Source organism: Mastomys coucha, unplaced genomic scaffold, assembly GCF_008632895.1.
Source record: "Mastomys coucha isolate ucsf_1 unplaced genomic scaffold, UCSF_Mcou_1 pScaffold24, whole genome shotgun sequence".
In the NCBI taxonomy this organism is placed as follows: Eukaryota; Metazoa; Chordata; class Mammalia; order Rodentia; family Muridae; genus Mastomys; species Mastomys coucha.
Window position 1 is genome coordinate 9,771 of NW_022196907.1, and position 11,475 is coordinate 21,245.

An 11,475-nucleotide genomic window follows, 5' to 3' on the forward strand; every position below is an offset into this window, starting at 1 on the left:
AAAAAAAAAAAAAAAAAAAAAAAAATAGAGTGTGTAACTCAGAAACGGGGTAATTTTTTTCTAAGTCTTTTTTTGTTTGTTTGTTTTTCAAGACAGGGTTTCTCTGTGTATCACTGGCTGTCCTGGAACTCACTCTGTAGACCAGGCTGGCCTTGAACTCAGAAATCTGCCTGCCTCTTCCTCCCAAGTGCTGGGATTAAAGGTGTGTACCGCCACTGCCCCTCAACTTTTTTTCTAAACTCTGCTTTCTTTTAAAATAGATAATGTAATTTGGATAGCTTATAAATTCGAAAGACATGTATCGCTTGCATGTGTATCTGTATACCACCTACATGCCAGAGGAAGGAGTGAGATTTGGAACTGGAGTTGTGGGTGGTTTGAGCTACTATGTGGGTGCTAGAACTTGAACCCAGGTCCTCTGGAAGAGCAGCTAGTACTTATAACCACTGAGTCATCTCTCTAGCCACAGTTCTGCTTTCTAACTCAGACATGGACACAGTACACTTGGTACTTGGGGTACTATCCAACAAAATATATTGAGAGTTTACTAGTAGCAGAGCCTTTATTTCTGTGTTTTCTTCTTACCAACAGAGAATTTGCTCAGATTGGAGGCAACCGAACAACTGCCATGGCTAGTATTCTATTTAATAGTGACCTTACTCCTGTCATATGTCACGTGCATCCAAGCAGCTATGCACTTACCAGATTCCTCTTCTTCACATCTGAGTAATCAACCAAGGCCTATTGGTCCTGTGGGAACTTTGTTCTCATCCTCACCCTCTCCTTTCTTTTCCTACTATGCCTCCAAGTGGAAACTAGGTTAACATTTCTGCTTGCTATGGGTGGATTATTTCAGGTCTTCTCATTATGCAGTGTCCTACCATGATTTACAATTAACCTGCCTTACTGATTGTACCTCCTAACATGTGTGTTAAGAAACTGAACTAATGCCATTTTTCTATTGTCCTTAAATTCAAACTACTACTACTACTAGAGTTTTGACTGTGCCTTAATTGTTTTGAAACATAATTTTATTTCTTTATTTTATTTGTTAACTTTGAAGTATGCAGCTTTATTCTAGAGAGTCAGTAAACGTTTGCTGCTCAAAAAATCTAATGCCAGCTGGACATGATGGTATACATTTGTATTCCTAGCATACAAAGGTTGAGGCAGTATTAACATTGTGAGTCTGAGGTCACCTAGGCCTACATAGTGAGAAACTGCTTGAATAAACAAAACATAAGCATATACTGGACATGTGGGTATGTACCCACTTCAGAGGTAGAGGGCAGGAATATCAGAAATGCAAGGTCATCCTCTGCCTTGTCACAATTTGGAGACCAGCTTGGGAGATACATGGGACCCTCTTTCAAAACAGAACAACAACAATATAGAAGGGAAAACACCTCAAATTATGTCTGTATTTTACTATTGTTGTTGGACATTATCGTTTTTCCTTTTTTTTTTATTGTCTCACTGATGAATATCTTCTTTTTTAAAGACTATGTTGTTTTGGTCCTTCTAATTTGAAGTTTTACAAACTTTTCCATTAACATTGTTTTTGTGTTTGTATTAGCAGTTAATTATATGGAGATATGTAATAATTTTTCATTGTTTGGTGTGTGCTTGTTTTGCTCATCTCACAAGTTCCCACAAAGCCATGTGCTATGTTATACTTGTATGGTTAGAGCACTGAGGCTCTCATAGGCATACATGCTCAGTTACCATTCACTCATTCTTTCCATGTATTTCCTGGGCACATACTATATGCTGGCATTCCTACTTTCCCAGAGTTTACATCATGATGGAGAACTTAAGCTAACAGATGAATTGTTATGAATTGTGTTAAGTTCTGAAGTATTTTAACATTTTCATTTGTTTTCCATTTCCTAGATATTTGGAAAGGAAAGTATGGGGTTTTGTTTTTGTTTTTGTTTTTTTTTTACATAACACAGAAATTTTTATAAATTATAGAATATATGAATAATAATTGTTCCTTCAAGACTTTTAAGACTTATAGTTTTTATACATTTTTCTTACAGTATTACTATGAATATCAATAATAAAGGTGCTTTGAAACTCACTAAAATGGAGAAGAAATTCTTAAGGAAACAGAGTAAAGCCAGGCATGTGTTGCTGAAACATGAAGGCATCCAGGCAGTATCTTATCCCACTCAGGTGACCTTAAATTGTTATTATCATTTGAATGTGGCTTAAACTGTTATTATCATTTATTATTAAATTGTTATTATCATTTGAATGTGTTATCATTTGAATCAATATGTTAATGTATTATGGGTTTTTTTCTTTCTTTTTCCATTAATTTATTTACTTTACATCCCAGTCACAGCCCTCCCCCTGCTGCCCAGTACCATTATTACATCCCTGTTCCTCCCCACTCCCTTTTTCCTCAGAAAAGGACAGCTCCCCGCCCCTATGGGTACCAACCCACTTAGACACATCAAGTTGCAATAGGACTAGGCACGTCCTCTCCCACTGAGGCCAGAAAAGGCAGCCTAGCTAAGGGAAGGGACCCAAGGGCAGGCAACAGAGTCAGAGACAGCCCTGGCTCCAGTTTTTAGGAGCCCCACATGAAGATCAAGCTTCACATCTGCTACCTATGTAAAGGGGGCCTACATCTAGCCCATGCATGCTCTTTGGTTGGTGGTTTAGTCTCTGAGCCCCCATGTGCCTAGGTTAGTTGGCTCTGTAGATCTTCTTGTGTTATCCTTGATCCTCAGTCCTTTCCCGAACTTTTCCATAAGGTTCCCTGAACTCTGTCTAATGTTAGGCCATGCTTCTCTACATTTGTTTCCATTAGCTGCTAGATGAAGCACTTCAGAAGATAATTATACTAAGCTCCTGTCTGTAAGCATGACAGAGTATCATTTTTAGGGTCAAGGGTTAGCCTCTACCATGGGTATTATGTTAATATTGTAAAGTATAGCTCAAAGCTGTAATTGTTCAGTGGTGTGTTGTGTCCCTATTAAATATACATTGTGGCATGATGTGCTAGTTTTCTACTTATATGGTAGCGTAGTCTGTAGTTTGAATTCCTTTTGCTAGTGGAAGTTGAACTAGAGTAGTGGTTCTCAATCTGTAGGTCACAACCATTAAAAAATACATATTTCCAAGGTCTTAGGAATCCCTAACCATAAATTTATTTTCTTTGCTGCTTCATGCATATAATTTTGTTATTGAACAGTATCTTATTTCCTAATACCATCAGAAGTATGTGTGTTTTTAGTGGTTGTGACTCGCAGGTTGAGAACCACTGAACTAGAGCATGTTGCTGGTACATATTAGTAATAATATTGTACAAGTCTTTATAGTTGATAATACAAATTCAACATTCATTATTATGTTTAGTTCTTTTTAAAAGTATATGAGCTAGATTGGAAAACTATCTTTGAGAGGTTAATTTCCTCTATTATAAACCAGTTAGGGATTGAATAGAAACTTGAAGGTAGATCTTTTATATCCTAATATAATCTTTCTCTTTTCTTCCCTTTTCTATGTTACAAAGTATTTAGATTATATAATACAAAATATTTTCATTAGTCCTTATTTATAAAACCTTTTCAATGTCTGCTGGCAGTAATTAAGTAAGATGATATGAGCTACTGTAAGGTTTCTCGGGCTTTAAATTATAGCTTAGTTTAACTCCTCACTTCTTTCCTTACTTAGATATGAGCATTACTTTTGACCTGGGCTTTATTTCTAAGCTGGGCATAGTATAGCATACCTGAAACATTTGGACTCTCAGGGGTAAATGTATTTGTATTTTATTTATTAATAAAGTGACTAATGACTTCTAAGTAGCCTCCGATCACTGGAGACACCAAGGTATGATTGGATAAGTCAACTTAGCCTGCTTTTTCCTGGGAAAGGAAGTTGAGTTGAGTACTATAGTAGTTACTTTTATTATTACTACAACAGAATATGTGGCACAATAAGGAAGAAAGAAATTATTATTTTTAATCACAATTTAGAAACTACAGTCCATCGTAGCAAAAAAAGGCATGATGTAATATTGGCTTCTGTTCTTCCACAATCCTCCCCAAAACATGGTGAGGTCTGTCACAACTTCTGGTACCAATCTGTATTAGTTAGGGTTTCTATTGCTGCAACAAAACACCGCGGCCAAAAAGCAAGCTGGAAAGGAGAAGTTTTTAGCTTACCTTTCCACAGCCATGTACATCACTGAAGGGATTCAGGACAGGAACTCAAACTGGGAGGAATCCTAGAGACAGAGGCTAATACAGAGGCTATGATTGCTGCTGGTTTTTGGATTGATTCCCCATACTTGCTCTGCCTGCTTTCCTGTAGAACCCAGGACCACCAGACCAGTGATAGCCTCACTCACAGTAGACTCGGCCTTCCCCCACTGATCACTAGTTTTGAAAATGCCTTAGAGCTGGATCTTATGAAAGCATTTCCTCAACCAAGGCTCCTTCCTCTCTAATGTCTCTACATTGAGTTAAGTTGATTCAAAAAAGCCAGTATACTGGTATTCTCCATCATGTTGTATGAGAATAGAACATGTACAGAGAATGTACAGAGAATAGAAAAAGGTACTTTGTATCCTTTAGTGTCTCTTACTCAGTTTTAGGGAAAGAATTGAGATTCTTTTGTCATAGTTGTCATATATAACCAAATTGTTATGGCATGTTTTGAAAATACCTTACTGAATAAGGTCCATGGTAAAGCAATCTGAGAATAAATTTTATGCTGTTCAATGTAGTACTGTAGCAATGAATTGATTATGATATAAGTATATCCTTATACTTGTGTATAAAATGTATTTGGCTAGACTCTATAGAAGAGAGTTTTATCTTTTTTATTGTCCAGTTTACTGGCAATTCTATTACACTGTCTTCAAGGAAGGTTATAGATATCCTCATTTTATGTAATCAAATTAATTTTACTAATTTTGAGCTAAGTACAATTCAAGGAGTTAGTAAACTGTTATACTGAGAACAAATGTATCTTGTGGGCTAAGAATGTTTTTCACATTTTAAAAGCATGTTAAATCAAACTGAGAAACTTATATGACCTGTATACCCTTGAAATACTCTTTTTAAGAACATTTTCAACACTTGGTATAAATAATGAAATTGATAAGAGTACACCATCCCAGCTGGGGAGTGGTGGTGCACGCCTTTTATCCAAGCACTCTGTGGCCAGAAGCAGATGGATCTCTGTGACTTTGAGATCAGCCTGATCAACAGAGCTAGTTCCAGGACAGCCTACATAATTTCTTCACAATACATGGGTACTGTGGCACATGTACTCCTACACACAGACACACACAGACACAGACACACACACATACACACACACACACACACACACACATGCACATGCTTTCACACGTATACAAATAAGATTTAGAAATAATAGGTGATAAATTACATTGTCATACTTTAACATAAGTACAGTAACTATAAGAGTACTATACCATGAACATCAAATTAAAGATAAGAGGATTCCCTCTTTCACTCCAAATCCCTTGACTAGAGCAGTCTTCAACAGCTTGCAACTTATTAAGGAAAGAAAATTACTTGAAATTTGATTAAATTATTTTTGACTCAACTAATTTCCTTCAGCAGAAATCTTTTCATGTTTTATGAACCTGGAATTAATTTTTTGACTCAATTTCTTAGCTTTATCTTTTTGGTAAACATGCCATAATGGCTATATTCAAAGTTTGAGTTCCAGAAGACTAACAGCAACAATATTTAAACCTAGCTCCTTAGTCACTCACTTAACTCAGCTTTTTGCTGAGTAGTGTCCTGCTCTATAAAGTGGGGCTCATATTATACAAATAAGTTTACTCTGTTTTAAAAATTATTCTAAATATGATTAAATGAGTAAAGGAATGTAAGGCATTCATTCTCTGGCAAAAAGTATCAAGGTGAGTGCTGGCTGCATGGTTCTCTATGTATTCTTCTTTGCTTTCTTTCCATTATGCTGATTTGGATTTCTGAACAGGAATTTATCCTTTAACTTATATTTCTGGTTATGAAGAAATAAATATATCAACAATAGAAGTATTTAAAAATAAATGTTTATAGCATAGGAATACATTTCCCCAAATATTTAATAAGTTAGTTTTTATACTTTGTATGAAGCTAATAGACCAAATAACTATTTTTATGTACAAGGAAATAAGAAACTATTTTTAGTTACATTTTTCTGAAATAATGTAATTTCATTTTAACTTCCAAATAAATAGGTTATATCTATTATTCCCATTGCTTATTACTTACTTTTTTTTTTTTTTTTTTTTTTTTTTTTTTTTTTTAAGAGCCTGGTTGTTGCCAATGGTGGTCTGGGTAATGGTGTGAGTAGGAAACAACTGCTTTTGACTTTAGAGAAATGTGGATCTGTGGAAGCTCTCCTCATGCCACCTAATAAGCCATATGCATTTGTAATATTCCAAACTATTGAAGAATCCAAGAAAGCCTATTCTACCCTCAATGGAAAAGAAATCATTGATGATTTGGGGCAGAAGATCTTTCTGTACTTGAATTTTGTTGAAAAAGGTACTTTGAAGTTAGCTTCTTCTAACTTACTTTTTTGTGTGAATTTTCTTCTTACAGTCTCTTTCAGTTATTCTTTGTGTATGGGAGGTGTGTGCTGGTGTGCTTGATCATGCTGTGCCTGTGGAGGTCAAAGGTTAATGTGGGAAGAGAAGAGCCCTTATTCACTATTAGTGGGAATATGGACAACAACTTGAAGTGGAATTTCCATATGATGTAGCTTTTCCACTCCTGGGTACACACCCAAAAGTTCTAATGTTTACTTTTCTGTTGGCTAAGAATGTTGAATATTCAGAGATTTTTAGTTGTTTCCATTTCTTTGAGAATTGTCTACTCTATTCATTTGCCTGTTGGGGGGGGGAGAGACAATAACAACAAACAACTTCCCTTTGATTCTTTTCTTTGCTACTTCATTATTAGCTATAGAAAAGCTGATTTTTGGATGTTGATCTTGTACTCTGTTATTTTGTTGAAAGAGTTTATTGGGTCTAAGTGTTTTCTGGTGGAGTGTTTATGAACACAAATGTGGATAACATGACTTCTTTCTCTGGGCATACCTCTTTTCTGCTCTAGCTAGGAATTCAACCACTATACTGAACCACTATTCAAGACGATACCTTTTTATCATTACTGTCCTGATACTAAAGGACATAATTCATTTTTTCTCTGTATATAGGTTTGCTGTATAGATAGCCTTAATTATGTTGGGGTATAGTACTTTCTAGTTTCATCAAACCCTTTATCATGAAGAGATATCATAAAGCCTTCTAATTGTGTGAAATGATCATCTGGTTTCTGTTCCCATTCTTATCCTTGACTTTTTAAAAATAACAATTTATACAGTCAGTATTATGAAGAGCCTTATCCTTGAATGATGTTTAGAAAGCAACTCAATTCTGTATGTACAAAGAGAAGACTTTCGCACCATTCTTTGCTGAAGAGAGCATAATGTGTAGTACGACTGATTTGGTCTCTCTCTTTTTTTTTTTTTTCGCATTTTGTGGGAACTATTTAGCATTCTTACTTCTGAAATGACAATTAAGAGCCTTTCAGACTATGCTTCTGGGGAACAGTTCTTTGTATAGAGGAGTTTTGCATAAGACTAATTTTTTGTTTTTTTCTGTAGCACAATGGGAAAAAATGGGACTTCAAGCCTCACCTCCAGGCCTTTTGGTGGTAGAAGACATTATTTCTGAGGAGGAAGAGAAAATGCTTTTGGAAAGTGTTAATTGGACAGGAGATACAGGCAATCAGAATTGTAAGTAAAAAATCTATGGTCCATAAATCGGATTGCTGGATACTATCTTCTTTTTGCTCTTGCTTTTGTTGTACACTATAGGTTTACTGACATTCTACTATTCCCTTAAGGTCACTAGAAGCAGCTTGGACCTAGTAGTAGGCAAACTATACTGACAGTTATTAAATACAGTGTTATATATAACATTTGTAAAGTGACCAGTTCTAAGTAACATTCTAAAAGTGACCAGTCTTTTATAAGCCCCAGAGGAATAGCTTTTATCAGCCCTTCCACTGTTTGAAACCTTCTTTGGTCATTGACTTGGACCAGCAGGTTGTTCTTAGTGACAAGTTCCTGAGGAGGTTGACCAGGGATCAGAAATTATAGACAAGAATGTTCAGGTCAGGAGGTCTTGCACAAGTATGTTTTATGTCAAACAAGCTTATTAAGAAGTACAGCATCATATATAGTTTATAGGGGGACAATGGAACAAAGTCAGGAGAAAGTTAATCAACTAATGCTGCACAAAACACAGGGTATCTCATGTGTGCCACATGCTAAGTACTCAGTGACCCTGTGACTGATAACTACTGTTTCTTCAAAGGAGAAATGAAAAGTCAGGTTCCCAGAAACTGAGACTTTGAGTCTGGCCCTGGCCCAAGCCCCAGACTGAACCTTGCCAGGTCTGCCATGGAGCAAGGACACAGAGGAAATGTTCCTTTTCTCCTTTCATCATGGCCTCTGAGAAGCCATAGACTGGCCTGGCTCCCAACAGCTCCTTTCTGCCCTGATTTCTCTAAGTTCTCAGTAGTATAGGATATCCCATAAGTATGAAGTTACTATGAGAGCTGCTCTGCCTCTTTCCAGATCATTAGCAACCGTATGTGTAGCACTATATATGCACACTTCTGTCCCGTTAATAGGTGAAACTCTTAAGTGTTTTAAACATAACAAAACAAATGATATAAGCAAAATGGCTTATGCTATTCAAATAATAATTAAGCAATTAACAGAAGTTGCTATTTACCTATGACTCCTTAGAATGTTAAGTGAAATAGGAGAGGTTGCTGTTATTTTTTTATCAAAGAGCTTATTTTCTTTATACAGTTCAAAGGTCCTTAAAACACAGAAGAGTAAAACATTTTGGTTATGAATTTCACTATGAGAATAACACTGTGGATAAAGATAAGCCCTTACCTGGGGGTAAGTGCATATTAATATACTGTTATTGCTGGCTTAGAAAGAAAGATGTGATACATTAAAAGTTTATTTTAGTTGAGGTGTCATCCATCAGCAAACTTTTGAGATAACTGGTTAAATTTAGGGCATTTTAATTTATTAAGTGGACTAGTTTTGTTGTAAAAGTTAAAACATCTAATGAAGTCAAACTTCCTGTTTACTTCTACCCTCCTTCTCTACTCCTTCCCTTTAAAAGTAGGTAGTCTTATCAGTTTAGCACACATTCTTATTTTTTTAATGAAATGAGTTCATATTAAAGAGTATATATGTATTCAAGTACATAGTTGAACATGAGTAGCCTCATATCTTAAAAGTAGTCTTCCATCATCCATATACAGAATATATAATTTTTACATACTCCTTTGCTCTATATTGTGCCTTGGAGATCTTAAGTCATGTTTTCATTTTAAAGAGTATCAGGCTAGTTACCTACCTCAAGCATTCAGGTTATTTCTAGTTTTCAGCACTCACAAATAGCACTTTAGTGAGTATCTTTGTGTGTTCTTTCTTCTTCATATGTTGTGTAACAGTTTCTTAAGCAGGACTGCAAAAAAGTAGACCTGCTGCTTTACAGCTTAGGTTCATCTAACAGACACACTTTCAAAGAGCTGGGTCAGTATATTCTCACACACTCTCCCCTTCCATCCTTTCCAATATTCTGTACAGCCTTTCAATTTATGGTTTTCTAGTTAGTAATAAGGTTGGCCACTTGTAATTTCTTTTCTAATTTTCTTTTCATATTTCTTACTGGGTTTATTTTTTTAAATGGTCTATATAAATTGATTTCATTTATTAGAATCAATTTTATGTATTTATTTATGTATTTGTATGTGTGTATGTGTGTGTATATTTGTTTGTGTGCTTGTACAGGTGTCTTTGAGAAGGGGACAGCTTTCAGTATTGTTCTTTTGGAGCTGTCCATCTTATCTTGAGACAGGGTATCACTGGCCTTGAACTTAACCAAATACACCAATCTGGTTGGCCAGTGAACCTTAGAGATTGGCCTGTTTCTGCCTAGTTTTTACAGGTATATGTTACCATGCCCTGCTTTTTTTCTGTCTTATCCAACAGGTCCTTTGTGGGTTGAGCCATCTTTCCAATCCTACATATATTTTTAATGATCTTGATCATATTTAAGGCTTTCAAACATGGTGAAATCACATTTATGACCTCATAAAAGTTTACTTGAAAACGTATGGTTTTTTTTAAAGTAATAATTTAAAATCTTTGAGGTAAATGGAATATGTTCAAAACTCTACAAAGTATTCAATTTAATTTCTAACATAAAATCTACAGGTTGAGCCTCCTTAATCTGAAAATTCAAATTTCTCTAAAATCTAAAGGTGTTTGGGAGCTGACATGATGCTACCAATGGAAAGTGTCCACATGAGTCTAAGCTCATGTGATAGGTCAGTCAAGACACAAGTACATGAAAAATAAGATATAAAATTACTCTCAGCCTGAGGTGTAAGGTATATATGAAATTATTAAATTTGGATAAGAGCAATACAATGTGTATTAAATTTTATTATTTTATAATGTGTCAACATTATTAGTAAAATTACTATTTTGTGCATTTTATTTCCTAGAGTCAATTGTGTAATAACTTTAAAAGATTCTTACAAGTCTATTTAATTTATTTTGCCTATGGTTTTACTTGTTTGTTTGTTTATCATCTTTATCATGTTTATTTATTAATGTTGTTTTATAACACTAAAAACTTTTATCACTATCATAGTGTTACTGTTTTTTATTCTTGATTAAACATGTGGATATTTGAGTGTGTTTTGCTTTTCTGGTTACCAACTTTAGGTCTTCCTGAGATTTGCAGTAGCATTTTGGAGAAGTTGTTGAAAGAAGGTTATATTAAACATAAACCAGACCAGTTGACCATAAATCAATATGAGCCTGGGCATGGTAGGTGTTTCTTTTTAAAAAACAAAAACCAAAAAAAAACCTGTTTTGTTTCCTTTTTAGATCATTTGTTTTCTTTTATATAGGTGAGTGCTTTACCCGCATGAATCACGTGTGTCTTTAGTGCCCTTGGAGATCAAAGAGAGCATAACGTATTGTGGAACTGTAGTTATGGATGGTTGTGAGCGTAACGTATTGTGGAACGGTAGTTATGGACGGTTGTGAGCGTAACGTATTGTGGAACGGTAGCTATGGAGATCAAAGAGAGCGTAACGTATTGTGGAACGGTAGCTATGGACGGTTGTGAGCGTAATGTATTGTGGAACGGTAGCTATGGACGGTTGTGAGCGTAACGTATTGTGGAACTGTAGTTATGGACGGTTGTGAGCGTAACGTATTGTGGAAAGGTAGTTATGGACGGTTGTGAGCGTAACGTATTATAACGGTAGCTATGGAGATCAAAGAGAGCGTAATGTATTGTGGAACGGTAGTTATGGACGGTTGTGAGCATAACGTATTGTGGAACGGTAGCTATGGAGA

At 35.5% G+C, this 11,475-nt stretch overlaps 1 protein-coding gene and 1 long non-coding RNA gene across 11 annotated transcripts in view; one reads left to right on the forward strand and one right to left on the reverse strand.

Moving 5' to 3' along the window:
* The window catches only part of LOC116074217, a 53,421-nt gene that overhangs the window by 2,281 nt on the left and 39,665 nt on the right, over nucleotides 1-11,475 (reverse strand). The window lies entirely within an intron of this gene.
* Nucleotides 1-11,475, forward strand: part of Alkbh8 (alkB homolog 8, tRNA methyltransferase) — a 48,450-nt gene that overhangs the window by 1,245 nt on the left and 35,730 nt on the right. For 6 of the 10 annotated variants that reach the window (XM_031346454.1, XM_031346450.1, XM_031346452.1 and 3 more), the window contains 5 exons: nucleotides 2,043-2,178; nucleotides 6,311-6,548; nucleotides 7,672-7,803; nucleotides 8,890-8,985; nucleotides 10,834-10,938. In XM_031346454.1, coding sequence (XP_031202314.1) covers nucleotides 2,050-2,178; nucleotides 6,311-6,548; nucleotides 7,672-7,803; nucleotides 8,890-8,985; nucleotides 10,834-10,938 — 700 coding nt within the window. In that variant the 5' untranslated portion in view covers nucleotides 2,043-2,049. Of the gene's footprint in view, nucleotides 1-150; nucleotides 203-591; nucleotides 632-2,042; nucleotides 2,179-6,310; nucleotides 6,549-7,671; nucleotides 7,804-8,889; nucleotides 8,986-10,833; nucleotides 10,939-11,475 lie in introns of those variants that run through there. The other 4 variants (XM_031346455.1, XM_031346456.1, XM_031346457.1 and 1 more) reach the window with 4 other exon arrangements.